This window comes from Lampetra fluviatilis, chromosome 10 (genome assembly GCF_964198595.1).
Source record: "Lampetra fluviatilis chromosome 10, kcLamFluv1.1, whole genome shotgun sequence".
Classification (NCBI taxonomy): Eukaryota; Metazoa; Chordata; class Hyperoartia; order Petromyzontiformes; family Petromyzontidae; genus Lampetra; species Lampetra fluviatilis.
The window spans coordinates 7,599,825-7,625,833 of record NC_136284.1 but is presented as its reverse complement, the minus strand read 5'-3'; the positions used below and the strand labels follow the sequence as shown (position 1 = coordinate 7,625,833).

General features: G+C 46.6%; 1 protein-coding gene across 7 annotated transcripts in view; it reads left to right on the top strand.

Moving 5' to 3' along the window:
• LOC144934521 (sodium-driven chloride bicarbonate exchanger-like) overlaps nt 1-26,009 on the top strand; it is a 76,142-nt gene that overhangs the window by 23,815 nt on the left and 26,318 nt on the right. For 3 of the 7 annotated variants that reach the window (XM_078860380.1, XM_078860378.1, XM_078860381.1), the window contains exons 4-11: nt 8,286-8,424; nt 8,898-9,058; nt 13,298-13,486; nt 19,580-19,680; nt 20,531-20,596; nt 22,208-22,365; nt 23,589-23,676; nt 24,933-25,079. In XM_078860380.1, the coding sequence (XP_078716506.1) occupies nt 8,286-8,424; nt 8,898-9,058; nt 13,298-13,486; nt 19,580-19,680; nt 20,531-20,596; nt 22,208-22,365; nt 23,589-23,676; nt 24,933-25,079 (1,049 nt within the window). Of the gene's footprint in view, nt 1-8,285; nt 8,425-8,897; nt 9,059-13,297; nt 13,487-16,627; nt 17,054-19,579; nt 19,681-20,530; nt 20,597-22,207; nt 22,366-23,588; nt 23,677-24,932; nt 25,080-26,009 lie in introns of all 7 variants that reach the window. The other 4 variants (XM_078860384.1, XM_078860383.1, XM_078860385.1 and 1 more) reach the window with 3 other exon arrangements.

Sequence of the window (26,009 nt, the reverse complement as noted above, 5' to 3'; positions counted from 1 at the left end):
GTAGTACCAGCCCTAGCGGGGCTTGGTGTGCGCTGGAATAGCGTAGGCATCACGCATGGCGTGCGGTGCGGGTTCCCACAGGGGGGAGCGAGAGAGTGTTAGTTCAGGGACAGGGTTGCCCCGGGGCCATGGCACTCTGGTTGACCCCGGAGGCATGTGATCCGGAGTGTCCACAGATGGGGGGGCTAGGGGGTGATCACGTGTCCGGGGAGAGCTCTCGAGAGGGATCGAGAGGGAGCTGGAATGCTCGCGAAGGTGGGTGGGGCCGAGGGAGGAGCCGGCACCGACCCGGGAGGATAAAAGTTGGGTCCCTGAGAGGGACCGGGGTCGCTTCGTTCTCCAAGCTGGAAGCTCCACGTCCTACGTCTGAAGAGGCACCAACACGTGGCCGGGACCCGAGTGAGGGACCGGTCCATCGTCGCTGTAACTCCTGTGTGTAGTGTAGTTAGCTGGGTGGTCACCACCCTAGGCTGTATCTGGTAAAGGGGCAGTTACCCCTTTTGTATATACGTGTTGTGAATAAATGTGTTGCCTCTGAAGAACAACGTCTGTGACTCCGTTGGACTCACTACACTTTGAATAGTAATGTATACGTGATACAGTGCCCTTTCAGATGTAAAGCGATCTGATACGCCTCAGGGTATCTGGCAGCTCTATATCAAAACATAATTATCATTGTTATTATTTTGGTACTGCATTTAACGTGTTCAACACACTGCGTCCACAAACCCATCAACCTGAGTTTGATTCCTCGCCATGGCTAACATGAGTGATGAGCGATATGTGAACCGGTCCTGGCCCCCATCTTCACCAGGCCGCACTGACCCAGCGTAGTGAAGTATGGTCAAAACCATCCCCACTAACACAACATGGGGCGGCTTTAAAACAGCAAATGGCATAGACAAAGGGCTGTAGAGAAATTGTAGCATATACAGTGTATCTATTTATTCATAGAATATTTATGCAAAGCATGTCTGGTATTCAGCATGTGGTAATATCCTGTGTATACACATATATGTACGGATTGCTTTTGTATACATAATTCCATACGGGTGTTCAGTTTAGGTTGGCCTTTAGGCTGGTCATTAAGATTTCACAGGGAGCATTACTTGAGTGACTCGGAGCCACGAGGGCACGTCACGTTGCCCTTTAGCGCAGGCGCTGTGGCTCCACGTGCCGACTGTCAGAAGCTTGGGAAACCGCGAGAACAAATCCTCCTCCACGCTAAGACCCCTCGCGTCACGATCGCATGCGGTCACGCTCGCCAATCTTGGCTCGGACACGGGGAGTGCGCGTCGGTCGCACGAGGGGTGCACTCGTTAACTTTCATCAAAAGCAAATTCCCTCAACTGTTTAAAAAATATATATTATCCCCCCCCCCCCCCCCGTGTCCATGGTGACGTGCAAACGTAGGGGCATTCTGAGCTCCATGTGTTGCTGCGTTCGAGGTCGCCCTGCCCCACCATGTGATGCTGCTCTGCTTGAGGGTAGCTCGTTTCTCTATTTGTTGATCTCGGTACATCTCCATTCATTCCCCTCGGCTCTGGCATATAGATAAACGAGTGTCTCGGGCAGCCTCCAAGCATTGGGGAGGAAGTGGTTGGAGGGGTCGGCCCTTCTCACCCGCCCCCCACGTCTGCCAAAGGCTCAGCCCCCCATTCTAAATTGTTGAAGTTGGAATGGACACGATACCAAGCGCACAACTAAAACTAAGCCATGGAAGTTGCAGCCTTTCTACATGCATGGGGGGTGTGGGGGGATGGTGGGGTGGGTGATAGCTAGAGCAGAATGCACGACAGACAAAAGTAGATCTCATCGTGATCATTCTGTTCCGCATTAATATTTGTTTAAAGTTTGTCCAACATTGTCTATGCCATGCCCCTCCTTGAGTTTTTTTTGCATGCTTCCCTTTCGAACAAGGTCACGCTGCAGGGCCAGTCTATGCTAGAGGGGGGGATGTCATGAGCAGCAGTCCCCCCGCGGTTTATCGCGGGGGTTTGCCGGTTTTGTTTTCTCCCGCCCAGACGGTGGTGTTGCCAGGTGGCCTGACGTGCGGAGAAAGCCAAAGTAATCCCACGAGGGCCCACACGAGCTCTAAATATATGCAGCGCCACCCTGTCAGCCGGCAGCGGGCACCAGGCCCACGCTTTTTGAAAGGAGCGCCGTGAATAATTTGTGACGACTCCGCGACGCATTGACAGCCGTCCCGCTTGACCGTGCCAGGTAATTATCCAAGCGATCCACCTTCCAGGAAAGTGCCTTGAGGATCTAAAAATTGCAACTGCGCGAGCAAGGCAGTGCCAATAAAGCACGCATACCTCTCGTGAGTTAGTTCAAGTTCATTTATTAGGTATAGCCCTGTGAGCCATTCGGCTCTTGAATCGGGTGCAACCGCAACAAACAAAAAACAAGAATACATCTTAAAGTGAATATGTGACTGAGTGCAAACAGAAAATCCAAGAAAAGACAGCAAAATATTGCAGAAAAAACACCGTACACCAACGCTGTGTGCAAAAATCTCAGTGGGATGCAAGTCAAACAACCAACAACAACCACAAGACAACTTAGATTAAGGCCATCAGTCTAACTCTGTACTACAACAAACAAATATGGCTAAACCAATACACTTTTCGAAATAACAGTTACCATTGTATCTTCATTTATGTTTCATTGTGCTAGTTCGCGTAGCGTGGTTGGCAACGGCTCTGGTGCAAGGAATGAAATGGGACTTCCTGTTCAATTTCCCTCCCTACTTTGTAGTGCGGTGCCTGGGCTCATCTGCCCCAATGTAGTTGCACACCCTGCACAATCGATAGCCAAGCCACTGGTTGTGATTTTTTTTATTTATCTCTCATATGGGTAGTGGCCGGAGTGGCCGTGTGCATTCAGGGGGTTACACTTTGAGCTGGTGCTTACGCAGAGAGCGCGTGGAGCGGAGGACGATTGCGTTATTCTTGCGTGCGAGACACACTCGTGTGTGTGCACAGGTGGCTTCGCCTGGGGATGATTAATGAACGCATTCGTCGCGCGAGCACGCACAGACCGCCCACTTTTGCTGCCAAAAACAATGGTGTGGTAACAAAAAATGGCCGTGCAAATTGTTGTTTGATATTCAATTTGACACACCGAGAACACTAATGACGACGCACTGCTCCAGCACAACACCCTGGGATTCACTTCCCTTTGCCACCTGCAGAAAACCTCTTTATTGTTTTGTGGAACAGACTGTTCCGTGTAACGCTATCCACTACCATGGATACCATGGATATGAGCGACCTGATGAAATGTGAAGCACGCAGTGTCTTAATCGCAGAATCGTAAGAGATGGTGACAACAATCCAGCAGTGGATTGATCTTGCCCGATTGTGAGGTCTTATTAATTAATTAATCATTACCCGCAATCCATCAACAGCCCTCATAACACATTTTATTTGAATAATGACCTTTATTTTATCCAGACTGGTCTCCCTGCATGCTATTTAGGATAGTCCTACTTGGTATATTTGCCAAATTTTACTATGATGTCATCACCATTCTCATAATCATCCATATTGGATGAAGCCTTCCTCCAGCTGTCCTCATCCTTCATGGTCACGTGATGTAATAATCAATCCAGCTCCTGCTAATATCGATCCGTTTTTGTGGTTGGCCTACTTTCGGGCATGTTCCCTCCTTTGGCTGTCACTCCCTCGTTAGTCTCCCACCACCGCCATCATCGTCATCTTTTTTAGCGATGTATTCTGCTCAAGCACGCTCACTTTTCTTTACAGTCAATGTGATCTCTCCAGCTTGCGTTCATTCGCTAATTCATGTTTTCTTCTTGCTCTCTCTCAGTATCATATCTCTAACTTGATCATGAAAAGGCAAAATTCCAATGTGACTCAAGTAGAACATTTTTAATTGGTGTACATTGCCTGCTATTATGCACGGATCAGAAAATATTGACACGGGAAAATGACCCTTGACCCTACCCATAACTAAATCTGAAAAGTCCACAGAAGAAACTTGGAGAGGCACATGCTTGGAATTTAATCGCGGGACAGAGAGAGGTCCTTAACATAGGAACGTGTAAATATTTGACAGCCTTTTGACCCTGTAGCAAAGTGCTCTCATACCCCCGAAGGTTGTGTGATATGGGAGTATGGTGATACGAACTCCCACCTGCGGTGGGGTGGGAAAGCAGCAAAAAATATGCTGTTAATATTATTTTGTCTTTTTACCCAGGAAACTTGAGACGTATTTTTCAGGAAGGTCCAGCCAACTGTTTGCAATAGGAGGAAATGTTGCTATGTATAATCCTAGTTGAGTCATTTACAAGCAATATTTCCACGTTGGGATGTTTAGACAATGCCAGTAATATTGCCTGTTTTTTTTAGCTATGGGAGGAAACTCAAGAATCCATGAAAAACAGGAAGAGAACATAAAACTCCCTACTATAGAAAGGCACCCAAGTTGGGAATCGAACCCAGGCCCCTCTTGCTGTGAGGCACAAGTGTTGCCACTGCGCCACCCTGCCTCCCAATGAACACAGGGGCTTTAGATTTTGAGGCACCCGTAAAAAATATCTACACACTGCTTTTTAGTGGATGAAACGCAATACCGCATTCCTATGATAAAGCCTGCAGGTAATTTGGTTATTAAAATCATGGTATCAGTATGTGTGTTCAATAATTAAAATAGTTTAATTTCTTTCAGCTTTGACATTTTCGTACATCGCATATAAAAACTGGAATTGACAAAACCAAAGTGAGTAACAGTGGATCATTTGACATCGAGCATCGGTAGCAGTAAAACAGTCAAGGGAAGGAATTGAGTAGAGAGAGGGGGGGCTCGCTAAACCAGAGCAGCCCCGGGGCCCCCCTCAAACCTCATCCAGCGCTGGTTACGGCGCGCGGCGCTAATTACACTGGTCTACAGCCAAAATGCTTCCGAAATAAATGTAGTCCAACTTTACTAATTCTGGGTCACTGAGAATGAAAATGATGCTTAAGATTGTTGATTGGCTCTAGTTTTCAAGATATACTACCGAGTCGGTATATACGATAACACAAACGTAGCAGATAACTTCTGCTATGTTTGGGGTGAAGTGACATTTGTATCACAACAGCGCAGTATAACCACTATGGTTAATAAAGCCTATCACCTTTATTTTGGCTGCAAAATTGGAGATCAGGACGATGTGGGCCCCACATGTATGCTTCGACATTTGTGCAACACATTTTCGCCAGTAGTTGAACAGGAAAAGGAAATCTATGCCTTTTGCAGCGTCAATAATTTGGAGAGAGCCAACAGCAATTGTTACTTCTGCATGGCGCCTCCAGTTTGGAAAGGTGTGCCAAAGAAGAAAAAGTGGACTGTGCATTATCCAAACATTCAATCAGCTATACGCCCAGTACCCCACGGAGAAGGGCTGCCGGTTCCTGATGCACCAGAATCATTCTCACTTGAGTCAGACGAGGAAGAGGATGCAGCTTCTGGTCCTGAACCATCATGGTCACATGACCCAGATTTTCTCCCATCCTCCTTTTCTAAACCACACCTCATAATACAAGGTGAACTGAAAGACCTTGTCAGGGATTTGGAACTACCCAAGAGTAAGGCAGAGCTGTTGGGCTCCAGACTGCAGCAGTGGAATCTTCTGGCAGGTGATGTTAGGATTTCCATGTTCCGTGACTGTCAAAAGGATCTTGTCCTATTCTTCTTTATGGAAGGTGATCTTGTAGCCTGCAACAACGTGGATGGTGTGATGGCAGCCCTCAACATCGTTCATGATCCAAATGAGTGGAGACTGTTCATTGATTCATCGAAGTTGAGTCTTAAAGCTGTTTTGCTGCATAATGGCAATGTTTTGCCATCAATTCCAGTTGGTCATGCAGTCCATATGAAAGAAACCTATGACAACATGAAACAACTTTTGAGGTGCATAAACTATGACCAACATCAGTAGCAGCTTTGTGGCGATTTGAAGGTTGTTGCTCTCTTGCTGGGTCTGCAGGCTGGATACACAAAGTTTTCTCTGCGAATGGGATAGTCGTGCGAAAGATCCCCACTACATCAAGATAGATTGACCACTCTGACAGTGATTGGAGCCTGGGAGGAAAAGTGTTCAGCATTCACCACTTGTTGAATCAAGGAAGATTTTGTTACCACCCTTACACATCAAGCTGAGTCTGATGAAGAAGTTTGTCAAAGCAATGGACAAAACACAAGCAGCTTTCAAGTACCTCCGTGGAAAATTTCCAAGGTTAAGTGAAGCTAAGATAAAGGAATGTGTCTCTGTTGGCCCTCCGATTCGGGAACTTCTTCGAGATGATGCATTTGACAGTGCACTGCGTGGCAAGGAAAAGAGGGCATGGAACGTCTTCCATTTAGTGGCAACACATTTTCTTAGAAACAACAAGCCAGACAACTACAGGGAGTTGGTGGAAAACCTCATCAAGGCATACAAAAGCCTTGGTTGCAACATGTCACTAAAGATACATTTTTTGCACTCTCATCGAGATTATCTCCCACCGAACTGCGGAGCAGTGAGCGGCGAGCATGGTGAGCGATGTCACCAGGACATTGCAACAATGGAGAAATGCTATCAGAGCGAATGGAGCCTATCAATGCTTGTAGACTATTGCTGGACAGAGACAAGAAATGCTCCATTTAATGAATACAAGAGACAAACCCAAAAGTAGACACTGAATAAGGACTAAACTATGTACTTATATATAATAATAGTTTTTGGCCTTTTGTTTCATAATACATTTTATTTATATAACCCTTTTGCAGATTTTTAAGTGTTACATGAACAGGACAGGTGACATGTTATCATGTAAAGCAACCATAAACACATGAAAAGATCTAGGTTTACAATTTATGAGTAAAACTCTACTATCTACACTATACATAGACGTAAAATGTAAGAAACTTAAATATCTTGGGAACAGTAGCCAAAAAATTAATTTAATAATTGTCATATTTGAATTCAGCACGTAAAAATCCATAATAAACAGCACATTTCATCTCTGAAGCAGACGACGTCTAAAATAATTGTAGACCAGTGTTATGGATGCCGTGATGTGGCGATACTGTGATATATTATGCAACACAAGATCCACGGTAATCATATTTTAGGTTTCACAAATCATTGTAATTTTCTTTCTTTGTTTTATTCTTTTAAGTGTTTTATTTTCTGTACCAACACGATAATTTAAGTTCTGAACAATTGCTGTTTCCTATTAAATTTGCTTAGAGCACTACTGCCGATGCAGCATGTCGCACCATTTTCCCATAAAATCGCCGCCTTGAAAAACGTTTCGGGAGTAATTGACGGTGTGGTGATAACGGTTAGCTTGTGTGTTCTAACCGATATTTTATAAGAACTTTTGCACACCAATATCAAGTGATCTGCAGATGAAGAACTACTTATACTTACTAGAAGTTCATTCAAGCACAGTACATTAACAACGTAAAGTCATGGGAAACTGATATTGTGATAATCTCCATGTCATGTAAATGAATCAAATGAAATCATGCGTACATTTGGTATTTGTGCCATTCCTGCTGTGCAAGGCTGTTATGAAGGTGCAATGTTTCACATGGTTAGCGTCGGAGGTATTGTCACAGTAGGGGGCGATGTTGCTCTGTGGCTTTACTCAATGAGGTAATTTGTGAGTAAACTAAAGAATTTGGACTGTGACGCCGCCGTCACACATGGCCTAAACTTTTTGGACGCCACAGGATCTTAAACGTCCAATGTGAAGAGGACGGTGCGTGTATATGGTTCACCCTTTCTCGTTCCGAGACATCTGCAAGTTGCAGGGTGGGTCCCGTTCACCGCTAAATCTGGGAACGCCCAAGCGGTTGGCGTTAATTTTATTTTAGAGGTTTTAAAGACATTGTACTCACCGCAGAGAACTGTAGTGACACGACCGCACTATGATAGCTGGCACCAAACTGTGCCACACGCCTTCCCGCATGGCCTTGTGGGAGCCTCGGTACCGATAAATGCATTTTAGTTGTTTTTCCTTTCGGTTCCATACGTCATCAAAACGAAACCAGAATAAAAACTGATGCACACGTCCGTCATCGGAATGGGTTAAAACACCCGCAGTATTGACGAAGGTTGATGTTGGGCTCGACCTCTGAACCTCTGCAACAAGCGGCAGATGCGCTACCGCTCGGTCTCGTCACCGCCCCAATGGGGACATGATATCGCTGTTGGGAAAAAAATGATTTTGCGGGAACCATAGCGCTAATACGAATCCCGCCGTTCTGTGCACCGCTTGCGTGCACAGACACGCCGTCGCAGCGCGTGCAGTTCATCCTGGGCGTGGAGGATGACGATGAGGAGCATGTGGCCCACGACCTCTTCACGGAGATGGACGAGCTGTGCATGCGCGACGGTGAGGAGTGCGAGTGGAGGGAAACGGCGAGGTAAGGGTCGAGCGTTTGCGTTTTAAAAATATATGTATCACGAAAAGAAGGAATTTACATTTAGAATTTTCGTAGTTAGTAGTCAATCGCTCTGTAGCAGGAAATGCTGGCTCCATGCTGTGACCTCTGAACCCCTCGGCCACCACTCCACTTGCTCGTCTCTTCATCTGCACTTGTGTCCCTGCAGTTGTTACCGACAGAGCCCACATCGTTGTAATCTTCACTTTTAATTCCGCTTCCCGTGCGGACGAGTTGCACCCCGCCGCACACTTTGGTTAACGTCTGCGCCTCAAACAGGACTGGTCGAACACGCGACGTTGATTACGTACGTTTACAGGATGCTTGGTGTCCGCGGGGGGCCCAGGGAGAGACCCCTCCCAAATTTTGCTGGGTCACACAGCGGCGATGGTCTGTTTGATGGTGCAGAAGCATATGCCCCCCCACACCACCCCCCCGTGTTTGACGTGCTACAGGTGGCTGAAGTTTGAGGAGGATGTGGAGGACGGTGGAGAGCGGTGGAGCAAGCCGTACGTGGCGACGTTGTCTCTGCACAGCCTCTTCGAGCTGCGCAGCTGCATCATGAACGGCACCGTGATGCTCGACATGAAGGCCACCACGCTGGACGAGATCGCTGGTGAGGAAGGTCAAGGGGTTGAGGGTTTGGGATCACGGGGGCTGGGTGAGGGCGGCTGCGAGGTGTCAACTACCGGATATGGGCCTCCCCACATCGTGGGAGTTATGGGGTATTTTTCTACCATACTTCACCTCGCTGGTTAATGCAGGTTGGTGAAGGTGAGTAGCATTAACGTTGGAGCTTAGTGTCGTACAATAGGTTTTACTGCACTGCACCCTACTGTCCATAACGTAGCTCTGCAGCAGCCTACAACACCTGTGCATAGCGGTTGCCCCTCTAAACACTATCCAGGCTCATTCCCACTTCTGAGATCTTGCAAGATCGTGCACATTGTGGGTGGTTTGGCAATTTACTAGGAAAGAATTTAAATGCAGAATTTGGACCCAGTAGAATATGACTGCATGATAACGAATCGACTCGCGTGAAAGTCCAGTTGCAAAGTAACTCTGCTTGGTGTTGCTTATCCCGTAATCTCAACCTTGGTGCTAGTGTGTATTGTTATGGTTGTATTTATTTATTTAGTGTGTTAAGGTACAGCTCGACTTGGCTTGCGTTGTTATTAGGCCTTCTGATTCCGTAGCTTGTGGGACATGCGAGGGGGGCAGGGAAACGGCGTTCGCTCATTGGCCGTCTGTCACTGCCTCTGTCAGTAGCGCAGGTTTCCTGCTCTATCAATATCGCGGTTCAGCTAGAAATAATGCACCCTTTGTGGTGAACTGAAAAGTTGTGGAAATTGTTGAAAATGCCTTTATTAACACGAACATGTGTGTGTGCGTGCATGTGTGTGTAGAACATGGTGCACACGTATGACTCTTTTTGTCAATCCACTGCTGGATGATGGCCTCCACACACCTGTGAGGGTTGCTTGATCGTAATTTACCACGCTGACCAGTGCGGTTTGGTTAAGGCCTCGAGTATTAGGCATGGTATCATAGAAGTACAGTAAAACCGTGTATTTACTGCATTGCTATCTGTTGCCCACCTCGTTGACCCGCAAGCCCTATGGCAACCTGTTTGTGCACAGAGCAGTCGCCCATCCCATCTAAGCGCCGTCGTCCCCGCTCGATCCTGCTCAGCATCCGAGATCTGACGAGATCTGGGCCCATTCCAGATTATTTGGTCAAAGGCGAAAAGTAGGGTCGTGAGACGTGAAGAACTACCCGTTTAGGTTACGGCACGCTTAATCGGATTACTCGCCTGACCAATTAGGTTCTTAAGTCTCAACATTTGGTGGGTGATGTCTATTTTTTGCCAACTGCAAAGGCCTACCACGACGAATCTCAAAGCAAGTGTGTATGCAGGCAGCCTATTTTGAATGTGCACTTGTGTGCACGTGAAACGTACAAAGAAAACATCATCAAAAGAATCGGAGAAAAAACAACGATTTCACAGCGTAACAAATGTCATGTGACCCTTATGTGTGTCGTTTCCAGGACGGCACTGTAAATGAGATGTCACACCTCGGGATTGTATCTTGGCAAAATATTTGAAATCGATAAGTAAGTAAGCGAAGGGGGGGGGGGGACGCATTGGCCCAAGGTGACCCCAGACGCGCTCACGGAGTAAGGGTGAATGAACTCGAGGTTCATGTCAACTCAGGTTTATTTGTTTAACCAAGTGAGAACTCAGGAGACCAGAATCCTTTCTTTGTGCGCAAGAGTTGGCTGTGTGCTTCGCGGGGTAACGAGTTACACGGTTGTTGATTGCGCTTCAACAATCGGCCACCGTTCTGCCGTGAAATTCACGGTTGTGTCGACACCATTTATCTTCATGATGTGAAGCGGAATTTATTTTGACTAAAATCTCCTGTGAAAACTTAAAGGATGATGATGATAATAATACAAATTCTGCTTGTTTTTAACACATTTTCCAGAATGTGCCAGTATCGTCAGATGTCGGAAGCTAAGCTGAGTTGAGCCTGGATAGTGCTTGTATGGGCGGCCACCGTGCATAAAATTAAATATATGCTGTGGCAGGGCGATGTGGCCAGCAAATGATATGGTAGAAAAATATATTGTTGCGCTGTACTGCGTGCTAACATCTATGCTCAATGCCTTCACCAACCCACAGTGATCAGCTTGGTGAAGTATGTTCAAATAACCGCCCAAAACCCGCTTGGCTATAGGGAGGCCCTTCATCTAACAGTGGATTGCCAAAAAGGCCGTGCGTGTTTTTCTTTCTGGTCATCCTTAAATGTTTTTGTTCAGTTTAAACGTTAGTGCACGTACTTTGAAGTATCTACTGGTTCCAAATGTAGGATGAAAATGCCCTATCGCGTAAAGGATGTGTGCACATGCGGTTTATCAAGGGGTTCTTGACTTTTGCTGCAGTGGTAGTCCTTTGCCTTTATACCCCAATTCAGAGCTAAGTTTACAGCACCCCCTACACACGCCACGGAGTTGTGCTTTCCTGGGTTCAGTTCTGCTCTCAACGTTGTATCGATGGCTGAGATTATCGCTCGTGCAAACACTGTAGGATGAAGCGTTATTATTATTATTCTGGTGCCACGGTAATTGTCGGTTCACGGGGATATTCTGCTGTGAAGAAATCGGCGTTCGGCAGTCAAGTTGGTGGATGAGCCAGAGCTTACCGATTCCCTCAAGTTCACTCGCTCACCGGCGTTCTCGTGCCTCCTTTTGACTCTTCTATCGCTACCATCGTGGATACAGTTCCTCTGAAATGTACGCATAAATCCCTCCACCTATATCAAGGACAAGGTCTACCAGATACTGACTGTTTCTTCTCAACCATCACCGCCACACCATAGGTCTAAACCGCTTCTCTTTCTGCTTCTCCGCCTCGCACTGCCTCCACTTTGGAATAACCCTGTCGTTTCTTTTTCCAATTTCGTACAACTTTGCGCAATTCAAGAAGTCCATTTACTCTTATCTATTACAACTTTAATGGTGCTTTTGTTGATGGCTGCTTGGGATTTTGAGCCTTTGGACCTGTACTTGGCACACTGCAATAAAATAACAAATCCTTTTGGAGGGCAGATACCTTAACCAATCTTTATCTGTGCATACTAAATAGCTTTATGATGATGGCAATATAGGCATTATTTTCCAAGGCCATTCGAAAGTCGGGCCAAAGTTCTTGTTGCAATTGGACTTTTAGAATATTAATAAAATAGTGTTCTTTTTAAGCCGGTATATATCTTTGATTGTATTTTGTGCAACCCACATCTGTCAAATGACAATATAAATTAATCTTATCTCATCCAATTAACTGCGTGTGCTTTAAGCGAAATAGTAATCTTAAAACCAAACACGCTCTTATCTTGTAGCTACACACCTAGGCTGGGTGTCCTAAGCTTTCTGACAAGACGTTTAAGCTTCGTGGATGAGAAAAATACTTGCAAGTTTAGGTCAATTTTGCCATTAGAACACTTGAGTGATGTCACAATGATATGTTGCAATATGCCAATGAAGTGGCATTGCTGGTGATATCTCAATGAGCTTTAATATAACTTTGAAGTGTTTGATTCTCATTAATGAAGCTTCAGATTTATGTAAGACTGCTGCTCACTTGGTGACAAATTGCAGAAGTGTCATCCAATAGTGGATCACGAAAATGATGATGGATGATGATGTATGATAATGATTCCCTTTATCTAGGAAAGCCTCACTGTTGTCTCAAGACTCTTCTTGAGGCTGTTCCTGCATTGGGATGCTTGGCCAATTCCATGCATGGGTGTTTTGTATGTGAAAAGCCAACCAGAGTTCGAGGGAGATAATACTCAAGACCCCACACAGATGGATTCGAGAATCCATCGCTGCATTGCAATCTCCTGGCTACCTCCTGGCCACCTTTCACAGGCGCTCGCCAATAACATTTCCCCTGGCCAGGCAGTCGGTTGGCGCGCGAGCTCACGCTCGGCTGGCTGTACCTCTACCCATCGCCTGCGGTGGCACCTTCGCGACAGCCCCTGTGCGCCGTAAGAACGGTGGCCAAAGCCAAGCGTGTTCTAAACTAAAACTAAAATATTTTATTGGTTTTACCAAGTAAGGCCCACTGAGCTATATAGCTCTTTTTCAGAAGCGATCTGGCGGCGCAATGAAGTGGCTTATCTCAAACGCACGTTGATTCTAAATGTACATTTGTGAAAAATCCACGTGACCACGGGGAGAACATGCAAACTCCAAATATACAGCAGGCGTCGGGGTCGGGATCGAACGCAAAACCTCCTGCATACCAGGCGAGGGAGTTAACATCTCGCGGCCGCCGTGTGTGCGTCAGACCTGGTGCTCGACAACCAGATCGCGTCGGGGCAACTGGACGTGGCCGTGCGCGACCGCGTGCGCCAGGCGCTGCTCAAGCGCCACCACCACCAGAGCGAGAAGAAGCTGAGCCACCGCATCCCCATCGTGCGCTCGCTCGCCGACATGGGCAAGAAGTACTCGGACACGCACCTGCTGGAGAAGAACGGTGAGACGGAGCACACAGCTCCCCCCGCCGCCCCCTCTTCCCCCCCCACCCAATGCCCACCTGCTGCCCCTGCCCTCCCGCTGTTCTTGCCTACCACCCATTGCTCCCCTTGCCCAGTCGCTCCTGCCCTTGCCCCCACCACATGTTGCCGCACTTGCCCGCTCGCTGGCCCTGCCTACCAGGACGATTTCTCTTTACACCCGCCTCGTCTTGGTTGACCCCGCTTCGTTGTCTTGATGCTACGTAGAGTGTAAGGGGGACTATAATGTATTTGTAACAGGATGTTTAATATGTTTGTAACTGGATGTTTAATGTCTTTTTGCAACCCGATTATTTTTATACCTACAGTTGCTGGGCTGCCAATAAGATGTTAGAAAATTTTACTTTTTGTTGCATAAAAATCTATTTGTGCGATTTGAGTAACTTTTCGTGTTCCATAATGTATCAGCCACTGCCGGTAGGTATCGTATGCTGTGATTTATGCGTTGGTTGTTTGCAGTCGTGTCCTGATTTCTCCAGGATAAAGATTCTGACTCTAACTGACTCTGATTGGATGGGATCTGTCACCTGCAGATGATCGAGAATATAATTGTTATCCTAATTGTGAAGTATAATGTGTTTTGGAAGGTCCTGCATATTTTTTATTTATCTCATGACTTTTACCAAAAAAAAAATGAATAAGCGGCACTTATACGAACAAAAACATGAAATGAATTGTAATATCTATAATACCATAAAATAATGAAGAAAATAATGAAGAAAATCATGATGAAAATCATGATGATTAGACAGTTAATCTAGCCAATTTTTTTAGCACTTTTGTGGTTGTAACATAATATATTGACTCCGTGCCTGTTGTCCTTAAATTCCAATTGCGAAGGTCATAAGTGAAATGTGTTTTTGCTTGCACTGCGGTTTGGCAGAATGATTGGTTCACACTGGGGCTGTGCGTATTGAGCAAGATGCGATTGGAAATGGACAGTGAACCCAGGATGGTGTTATTGATGACCTTTGCGAGGGAAGGAAAATTGATCCTAGAGAATTCAGTGGAGTAATTGTGTTGTAAACACGGCCAGTGAGAACAGCAGGGCGCGTGACCCTGTGCTAGTGATTTATCACCACGGAGACAGGCTTAATTGGTGCAAGTGTCATAACACAACCCTTCAAAAACGATGAGGCTGTTGTTGCACCTAGAGTCCGTCAGAAGGAATCTTATTTAAAACAACTTGCAAAACTTTGTTGGTCCGCTGTTGGATGAAGAACTGCCCATGCCTTGTCAGTCATGGGGTTATTTTTTTTCTATACATACCAGACCATACTTCACCATTCTGCTAAGTATGGGTTCGTAAGGTATGTTAGATAAGAGGCCCAGGACCAGTTCAATATCATTCACCACTGGTGTTAGCTGTGACCATGAATATAATTTAGGTCGTTGAGTTTATAGTGCAGTGAGCTAACCACTGTGCCACCACTCCTCACTCCCCCGCTCGAGTACACGCAAATATATGTAATGGCCTGGCAGTGTGGATTCCCTTGGCACTGTAAAGATCTTACTCATGAGATCTCCACTCATCTGTGTTGCAAGAAAGGTGCCTTGTTTTATGTCCAAGGGAATATTCTTATTTTCCAAAAACACTGGTGTTGAAATTCCTTGGAGGAGTTTAGCATTCTGTTTGACTGATACTTCATCTTACTCTCCTCTGTTAGACAACACTATCGGTTGTAGCTGAGCAGACCTGGGGTCGATTCCAAATGTAAATGTGTCATCCGTAATGGATTGCAATCACAATGCGATTGTAAATTCAGTTGACAATGTTGTTGTTGTTTTTTTTATCCCAATTGTGCTATCGTCATGTCTTGAGATAAAATATCGGCATCATAATCTGTATTTAGACTGGAGGAATCCGATGAGCTCTTATTCACAGGTGTCCATTGTATATTCAAATATCCTTTCCGAAGTCTCACAGATAGTGGCTGACATACGTCGACATCACAGAGCTACCACTGGAATCCCTTCAAATGAACTATGATCCACATCGTAGAAAGCAGCATTTCTACAACCAACTTTTGTATGTAAAATAGTTATGCAATATTTAATTCTCAGACCTGGAATTGAAGCCAAATTGAGTGCAGACCCAAATTGAATGGCTTGCGGGTTTTTTTTGTGCAGTCATTGGTTACCGATCTGAGACCAATAATAATATAATATAATAATGAATACAATGTATAAAGTGCATATATTTTGGTAATTGGACAAAATGTTGAACCTGGTTAAATCACGGACAGCTGCCTACATTCCAAACCCAGGATTCCAGTGGTGCCAGTTCAGTGCTCTGACCTCTGAGCCACCCACCCATCCACCCCATTGTTGTTGTCATTGCTGTTATAATTGACCCCAGATATATCGGCTGATACCACGCAAGTGGCACGGGGTCACTCATAATGACCTTCACAGAGGAAATGAAGGGTCGAGAACATCCCACATTGCACTTCATTAAAATAACGTAATTCGTAACAGATTTTAATAGAACTTAGGTGAATGTTTTCTCTCTCCGAGTGAGAAGATGAAGTTCCCTTGAGGCTTAGAGGTAATGAGTTATCCACTGCTCCTTTTTTGTAGCATTTTTAAATCCCTACTCGCATGGCCTGGATTAAGTGCTTTATAAATACCAGTGCCAGAAATGTATGTTCCAGATTAAAGCGTCCTCGGTGCAATTCAACAGTGCAAGTTAACGGTCATGCAATTATGTAATTTTCATCTTTGTGGTGAAAGCCCCAGCGCATTATGGGCCGCAGCTGCCACGGAAATATCTTTCGATATTTACAGCTAAATAATGTCTATACGGTTTGTTAATGTTTCACCAACAAAGCCCTGCGGTGACCTTACTTGAAAAAAATAAACCTCCATTTTATTTGCGTCGATGTAACGTGACAGTGCCTGTACAATCACCTTCCTAAACCTTATTCTCCTCTTCCGTTGTCCAACCCCTTGTTTTCCTCTCCCATGTGGCCCCTACCTTTCCCCTTCCACCCATTATTCCTCCGTCCTTTCCCCCGGCTCCCTACCCGGCTACTTCGCTTGTCCGCACCTTGCTCACCCCTTCTCCACCATCCCTGGCCCACACCCGCGCCACCTTCAAGGCCATTGGCTCGGCGCCCACCGGGCCTCCCTGACTTGCTCGCGTGCGAACCTGCTCCAGAAGCGTGCCTCGATCCCCACCAGCCCCCTCCCTACCGATGGCACCGCCCCCACCGAGTACGCAACCGAGCAGCCCCGTAGCCTGGCCGCGGGCAAAGGCGGCGCGGCACCTTCCCGCGGGCGGGAAGCCCCTGCCGGAGACCGCCGTAGCTCGACGGCCGGAGCCGATTGTGGTGACGGTAGCGGCGGCGACGACGAAAGTTGGGACGAGCTGCGCCGTAGCTCAACGGTGGTGCTCCCCGTGGTGCTAGAGGAGTTGCCGGCACGTGCCGCGCTCCACCAGGGTTGTTGCAGCTGTGGAGGCCAGTGCCTGGCCAATCCCTATAGAGCCTGCATGGAGCCGAGCCGCCTGGCTGCCGGGGCCAATAGTAAGTGCATTTAAGTGTGTCGCAGAGGTAAATTAATAATAAAAAACGAATGCTTTGCTTGCGTTAACAGAAATGCATGAGCATTATTTACTACTTGCATGGGTGTAGCTGCTACAGTCCAAGGAATAGACGAGGCTTGAGTGATGCTTTAATTTTAACCACTGGTCAAAAGCCCCCATTCTTTGAAGCGTGGCCTGGTTGGCACGGTTTGCTATGTACGGTGCGAAAGAAGTTCAACATGCATACATGGTTATTAACGGCCACGTAAAAAATTAAGACTTTCGATGGGTTTCTTATTTAGTAATCGTTTTCAACTCCACCATGTGTGTGTTGTTTGTACAAAGAGCAGAGCCAAATATTTTTGATCAAGATTAAAATATTGACTGAACAAAAAACCGACGAGTTAGGCTTGTCTAGAATCCCCATCATTATCTCTCGTTACAGACTTTAAATACGAGGAAGTTAAATGCAAGTCCCTTTTCGCATCAGGTATTACTTAACTGAAGAATTGAATCTGAAGATGCTCCGGTTACTCACTTTGTGTGTCAAGTGGTTCCTCTATGACTCTCCGAAGCGTTATATTCGAGGTCCATGCTGTCACCCTGTGGCAGTCCCCAGACGAGCAGAACTTTGACTCGTGCCCTTGCTCCTCATCAGCGGTGAGCGCGGTCACAGAGGACAAGTCGTGGTAGCGTGTGAACGGGTGAAACACCCAGGAACACCTTTGACGTCATGGGTGCCTATCAATCTTCAACGTAAGACTGTTGAAGCCTTGAACGCAGAGCAAATTCCAGTTCAATATTGTAAAACTCTGCCCTGAGGCTATATTGACACGTGAACTTGCCTCAAGGTGACATGAGAGCAAATATTTGTAGCAATCTCAGCTTATGGAAGCATGTGCCAGTTTCAAACCCCCCCCCCCTCCACCCAACACAATGTGGCCGTGCCGGGCGTATCGCTGGCCTTTGCGCCCTGCCGTGTGGTCGCAGTAAAATGTAATTCGCGTGCGTGTCGTCCTAGATGTTAAACACTTATGTCAACAGAGCGAGGATCTTGTGCTCGTCAGGTCGAGAGCCCGACCTTCGTTTGGCTGCCCATTACGTCCTCGCTCTCCTTGAACTAATTCGTTTACGTCTCGCCTAATTTAACCCCGCGTACCTGCTGATGGGCTTCCATTTATACTCCCCCACGTGTGTTTGAGCAGTTACCACGAAGATTGTGGAACCTGGTTTAATGGCTTATTACTGTTGTCTTCAGCCCTAACGGAGCAATTAAATGACCTCTTCAATGACCTCGTATTTAATACAAAACTTGTCATTTGACACTTTAATCTGCGGTTTAAATGGTTCTGCGAATGAGACGGCGATTATTTTCACGCGTTCACGAAGTCCATTTAACTCCCAGCTGAACGTAGACTTGTCCGTGTAGTGCGTGTGCGTATAATGCGCACAATTGGTAATTTTGCTTTGCGGAGAGCAGAGCGCTGAGCAGGGTTCGACATCTGGCTTTCAGCCGCCCATAATTAAACTGGACTTTCAAGTGTAGCGAGTTTATGGTTCTGAGCCTGGTCATTAATAACAAAAAATGCTAAAATTCCAACTCGAAGAATTTGAAATATCGGTTTCACTGTCGTGTGGCAAACAGTCACATGGAAGCCTTTCTCTGACACATGGGGTTTGCGCTCCTCTGAGAAATGTCTACATTTATCGTTTGTCTTGTGCCATTGTGCCGGTAGCGCAACTGGAATATGTTTTGTAGTCTTCTACGATGCGTTGCAGTTGACGGGTGGCTAAATATACAACACTTGAAACGCACTTGCTGGTCATTACTCAGCAACTGCGTGAAAACGTGATGAACGTGTAATGGCTGCCAATTAACACGAGTAGATTGCCTTCATTATTGTGTTTTTGTGATCCTGGCGGTGTGAATACTAACCGTAACGGCCCATGGTACGCTCGAGAGGAATGGTTAATTTGAACCCGACAGGCATGAATGCGTTCCGCGTGAGAGTGCGCACACGTTGTGCATGGTGTGCCAATGGATAACAATTTTCGGACTGTTTAAGACTTTGCATGCTCTGTCTGGATATATCCAAGGGTGGCGAACCTACTACCCGTGGACTGGTTACGGACCCCCCCTTCATTTCATGCAGCCCCCCACGGCCACATAAGGCCTAATAATTCAGACAGCCCGCAAATGATATTTATCTGTCGCTGCGAGCACGGCACTTGAGGGGAAAACTTTCGATCTATCAACCCTATTTATACGTTTTTACCCGCTCTAGTCATGTCTGTCACTGCAAAAAACAAGAACCTCTTGAATTGAGAGAAATTATTGGAGAGTGTGGTTAATGTATGGTTGCCCACCAAAAGGTATTTTAAACTCCTGTTTGGCCCCTCGGTAAGGAAAAGGTTCCCGTCTCATCCCTGAATAATCAAGATGCTTCGCATCGATGGGAGGGCGTTACATAATGACCATGTCCATCAAAGTGGTGCTCGTGTGTGCTCGTGTGGGGACGTGGGCCAGGCTTCTTGACCTCGCCACATTCGGCTCCCGGGAACCTGGCAGATGAAGACAAGGTGTGCGAGGGCCGTGCTGGGGAGTCCAGCACTGTGGACTTCAGCAAGGTTCGACTCCGAGCCTCCTCCTTCCATGTTTGCAATGCCCTGTGACCATCTCCTTCAAAATCCCAAACGTCGTGTAAATTGGCCCACTGCACAGCGAGCAGTAAAACCTGTCGAAGCCGGGACTCGATGAAGCCAGAATTTGGGGTAAGCCACAAAGGCTGTCTCCTTAGTGTTTTGGCTTCGTGAGTTTTAAATGTACGACATTAACTTTCGAAAGATCGCTAGCCAGCCAGCCATGCAAATCCTGCAGCTATTTAAATAAATGTCATGGAAGAGTTTAACGGTTGAATTTATTTAGAAAATCTTGGTAGGGGTCCACCCGTTAAATAAACGCAGTAAAAATGTGCAGTCAGATGTGTTATAGGCTTAGTTGTAAATAATAGTGTAGTTGTGATCATGTTCGTGTTTTTTTAATACAACATAAAATAATCTCTTTATTTTCAAACACATTATTATTTTACAAAGGTGTCATATTGGTTTCTGCCTTTAATCCTGCGTTGCTCGTTATAATCGAGCGCGCGGATAAGAGCTCCGAAGACCTTGCAATTAACAGTTAAGAAGGCGTAACCGCCTTGGTTACACAGTTTTCTACAGCGCACAGCCGCCTGTGCATATTTGAAGCAGCATGAGGCATCCCATGTGTTTGTTTTCAAAGTATCGCGGTATGCCTTTTTAGCAACCACAGCATTAACGGTCAAACCCCTGCTAGTTACCGCACTAACATCCTTGTGCGTGACCTGTCTGTCCCTCCTGCTGTGTGAATCTCCTAATGCGTCTAATGCCTCCTCTGTCTTCTGCGTGCCTTGTTCTTCTTTTACTGCTGTGCTGCTGATTGCTGCATCTATACCAGCAGCAGCCCTCAGCCACATGGCATTGTGGCTGTATCTCCCCAGACCAAGGGTGGCCTGGCATTGTCGTAAGTGGCATTGTCAAATGCTGGGGAAGGGTTCATGTTTGATATATGGCGATTATTATTATTATTACTACCACTCTGAAGACTTTTTCAGGCAGGTCCTTCCAAGTTTTCACAGTAAGGGGGGCGATGTTGTGATGTTGCCATGTGCAATCCCAAATTCATTGACCTGTAGATAAATAAAAACATCTCAATCGGAACGTTTGGCTGATACCAGTTACATTGTATGATGTTTGTTTAGTTGTTGGGAGGAAACCGGAGAAACAGGAGAAAACCCATGCAGAACAGGGGTAGAACATGCAAACTCCACACGGAAAAGCGCCCAAGTACATGTTGTTGAATGTCACTTCAATGACATGAACATATTTCCGTGTGTATATATGTTTACATGTATGTGGCATGCGTCTATCTGCCAGTCTTATCAGTAAGTTAACCCATAACACATGAATCTGTCCCGTGATCTGCCAGCGAGCCTTCAAAACTTGACGTGGCCTCAAATTGCACCTCGCCTGGCACAAGCGCCGTGGTGACCTCACCACTACGGTTGTTGCTTTATACAGTTTATGGACATACCTCGTGCTTCAAGATATTCTCAAACTTGAATGAGTACCTGGTGTCTTATGTAAAGCATCTGTATTGGGCAGTAATAAGCAAGGGGTTATAGTTCTGGCCATACCACCTCCGCCTTTGTTGTGCCAGCTTTAATAGGTGCTTTCCAACAGCCACCGCATTTATAAGGCTGAGCAAGGAATATTTATTTTTGGGCACATTTTTACGCGTGTGTGCGCATCATTTATGCACTTATAAAAAGGGTTTAGTTCTATTTCATCATCAGCCATAATCAATTCACTGCTCTTGATGCAGCAAGCCATCTAGCACCTGCCAAATGAACTGATTTCATCTCTCCATGGTGCATGTCCTCTTGGGCACATTTCCCTTCTTTGGCTGCTGCTATATTGTTAGTCTTGACCACCTTCCATCATTCCTTCTTCCCACGTGTTCTGTCCAAGCCCATTTGTTTTTCTGAAGTGACTTTTCTTAACTTGCATACATTCTCTGATCCACATGTTCCCCTTTTTGTCTCTCATTCTGAGCATGCGCCTGCTACTTGCATGCACTTCTCTTTCAGCTTTGTTCCATTTCCTTTATCAGTGTCCATGTTGTCATTCAAAATATCAATATGTAATTACTGTTTCCTGGACTAACATTCATGAAGCTAGACACATGTACTTTGTTTAATTTCATTCTGGTTTAAGTCCGAGTTCGGTGACCCAGAACAATGTCCTCACCCGGCGCATGACATCCAGTATACCCCTCGCTATGGCTCTGACAACTAGCAGTTACATGCCATCTACAGTTTTACCAGTGACCCGAAAAATATTCAGTGAGAAGTTGAGCCCTGGACATCAGGATTTGCATTTATAGGGTGCTTGCTTAAACACCTTTGCAACTCGAAGCTCCTTGCAATCACAACTAATCCCTACCATTCCAGTGCCCTGCTGTGCTCGAGCCAATGTGATACCCGTTGGCAGCTGTTTATTGTAGGGATAAACGAGCGGGGTTTTGTTTCGCGTACGCTGGCGAGTGGCCGAGTTTCGCTCCGTGCTGATTCAGGTGGACCTGAACTTCCTGCGGAAAATCCCGCAAGGAGCGGAAGCGTCGAACGTTCTGGTGGGGGAGGTGGACTTCCTGGAGCGCCCGGTCATCGCGTTCGTGCGCCTCTCTCCGGCCGTGCTGCTCTCCGGGCTTGCGGAGGTCCCCATCCCCACGCGGTGCGCGATTTCAACAAAGCGGGGGAAAAATATATATCCGCCGAGGGTTCCACTTTGAACAAAGTACAATCAAATGCGAGAGCAGGTCGTAAATTAAGCCAAGATCAGGCGTGTCATCGTGGCCAAAGCTGTGGATGCCACCACGCCTCACCCACTGCTGCCGCACGATAGACGTGGCCTCCAAATTACAGCACAACGGCGCACACATTCTGGCCTGACCCACGAACTGCCCACACCTCGGTGCAGTATATTTGTGCATGCTGTATCGGTCATTTTATATCGATGTTCTTGAATCACACCTTTTCACACACAGTACGGTTATTGTTATTCCCGTATTCATTCGCTGACTTCTTAAGCATTTCCTCACGTTTAAAGCAGTTGGCACTTTTTTTTTCTTGCACAATATATTTTATTCTATGCCTGCTGAGTACAACCGTCATATTCTTGAGATGTTAACATGTTCAGCCATTTAACATATCCACCGATAACACCACCGTTCCCAGTGAGTCAGATATGTGACATTGTCCTGCGTTGATGTTGGTATGAATGTGTGATACATGTCCATTCAACCCCAATGACTGATGGGGCGCCTTTTTTGGAAGAAATGGAACATCTGTTTCCACAGCTCGGTCAAACGCAGTTTCAACATTGGCACCGGTTGGATTGTGTGCACGTGGAGATCATCATCCTCGGCCATGGGCCAGGGGCGACTATATTGACTATATTTGGGCCCCTCCTACTGGTTGGGTCTCCTTTCTCACTTGCCCCCTCTTTCTGAACTTTTTGCACGTCCAGCCGCTTGCTAATTGGGCACTGACAGAAGCTCAGCAGGATGCTGGCCAGGCACTCGACTCGTAATGGCCACTCTGGGGATTGCGAAGGCTTTAAACATCTCTGCGACTGTGTCCGATGCCACAGAAACCCTGGTGTCAATGTAAATAGAATAAGAACTTTGTCCTGTGTCGCCTAAAATACGTTCAAATATTTGTTTGTCCCTCAGCCTATGGCCTTTACAGAGCAATAGTATCCAGAAACATTTGTTTAAGCGAGCAAAATATGGACCAGTTTTGACCTCATCAGCAGCTTTGCTTGTTTACAAAATGTTTCTGAATAACCGGATGTTATTAGTAAGAGGGCTGCAAAAACACATTTTGGATAATGTTTGGTCGGAAGCCCAGCTGTTCTGAACTTGTTTGAAAATGTGGCCTCTGGTTCTCGTGCAGGTTCCTCTTCATTCTGCTGGGACCGGCGGGCAAGGCTACCCAGTACCACGAGATCGGCCGATCCATCGCCACCCTCATGTCAGACGAGGTCAGCCTGACACCGACCCTGAGCCCGTTCCACTCAGGAGGGAGGTTGTGTTCCTGGAAGGGTGATGAGCAGGAATAAACATTCTTTGTGGCTTATAAATGAGCGGTTTTAAGGCAAATAAGTCTCTGGACGGATTAGAATTATGTAATTTAATCCTGGATTTACATGGCGTTCGGTGCAGCAAAGTAACCAAATTGGCATACGCAGGAAACCTCATCGGGAGGTTGTAACGTGCGTGCGCTGGGGTGTGCGTTCTTACACTTGCGTGCTTGCATGGCCATTCCTCTGTTGACCCTCGTTTCCTCCGTGACGTGCCATCGTGCACTGGTAACAGAGTGACCATTGCGCAAAAGCACGTAATGTGACCGCACGCTGCCATTTGAGAATTAGCGCTGGCGCTTGGCGTGCGATAAACTACAACTTAGGGCCGAGAATTGCAGGGCAGTGATATGGGATAATTGCTTGTTAAGTGACGGCTCAAAGGACCACCCAAAGTAGGTCATCGGCTTTTAAAGGCTACAGCAGTGTGCCTACTCGACCCGTGGGTTCATGCTAATGAGCGTAACGTTGGGAGAGGGCTATTCTGCAATGGGAGCACTCTGTCGGTAGGCAGCATGTGCAGCCCTCTTGTTAATTCACTGCTGGATGAGGGCCTTCCCAATGTCGGGTTGGTTGTGAGGGTTGTTTGACCATACTGCACCATGCCGGTCAGTGCAGGATTATGAAAGCAGGCAGTATAGCAGAGATGCAGGAGTTTAGCATTGCGGTACAGCAATGGATGTTGCCGCACTACCGTCTACAGCTGACCACGTAACCCCCAAGCACAGTGACAACCCGTTTGAGCAAAATGGTAACTCATCAAAACGCCGTCCAGACTCAGCCCTGCTTAGCTTCTGAGATCTGGCGAGATCGGGCGCATCTTCGTTGATTTGGTTATGCGCAGAGTGCAAGCGGTATCAAGTGTGCAGGTTTAGGTGAGGTAGCAGCAGCAGTAGCAGTAGTAGCTACAACCAGATGTGAGCCCACTGAGACTAAATGTCTCATTCAGGGTAGACCTGGGTGATTAAAGCATGTGGCCGTTATAACTTGGTGTACTATGAAATATTTTTTCACGACCACGGGCACCTGGTTCGGGGACGAGTCGTAAATGCCCGGGATTTCCCCAGAGGAGGAATCTGTTGCTCCGAGGTGCCGTGCATTGTTTTGTCAGTTTGTAGCAGCTGCTGCTTCTTCTCCTCCTCCTCCTGACATCGCAGATATTCAGTGACGTCGCGTACAAGGCCAAGGACAGGAAGGACCTCCTGTCGGGCATCGACGAGTTCCTGGACCAGGTGACAGTGCTCCCCCCCGGGGAGTGGGACCCCTCCATCCGGATAGAGCCCCCAAAGAATGTCCCCTCTCAGGTGAGGACCCTCTCCTGCCGATGATGGCTGTTGCATTGAAAAGACAATGTCTGCGAGTATGAAATGATAGAGTGGAAAGTTAATGTCTGACCGATGGCACCGATCCTGCTTGCACAGCATTTTATACTACCAACAATGCAAAGAAGTTTTTTTTCTTAGATATTTTTTGTCATTGCCCCCACCCCCTAATATTTTCCCGGTTGTGCTGTCGGCGTCATGTCACCAGACGAATTATCCATTCGCACACAGCAGTGCATTTCTTCGCGTTAGAGGATGCCCCACAAAAGTGAACATCCCAGAGCTGTCTCGGATCCCTTCAGGTGACCTCTCTGGTCCACAGAGTAGGGGGCAGCAACTTCTCGCTCAGCCTGCGTTATGAGATTAATGCTTGTCACACGACAACCAATCCGACATTTTAACTCTCGGAAGCAAAATTAATGTGATTGGTTAAAGTTTGTTCTGAGACCACCATCAAGACACTGCACTTGCAGACCTGGTGCAATCACAGGCAGTGGTCGAGATTTGATCCCAGGACTCTCTGGTGCCAAATCAGCAATCTGACCCCTGAGCCATTCTTTCCACCTCTCAAAGCAGTCATGTTTTAACTGACTCCAGATGTGTGTGGTACTGACTCTGTGGTGGTACTGACACGCCACAGTAGTTTGTGGTTGGGCTCTTGCACGAGGTGCTACAACCCATGCTAAATGATTCATACTTGCGGGGAGTTGGTGAGAGAGAGTGCAGTTTTTCAGTTTTGGAAAGTGCAGTGAAATATAATAATCTTAGTGGTAACATCTGCAGTACGTTGTCTTTTTTTTACAGAAATACATTGCTGATATCCATTACTGCTTTTTATTTTATCCCATATGCTAATTTAGATCTATTCTAAACCTCTCTTTAAATTGTTTCAGTTCTTTTGCCTGCATTTGC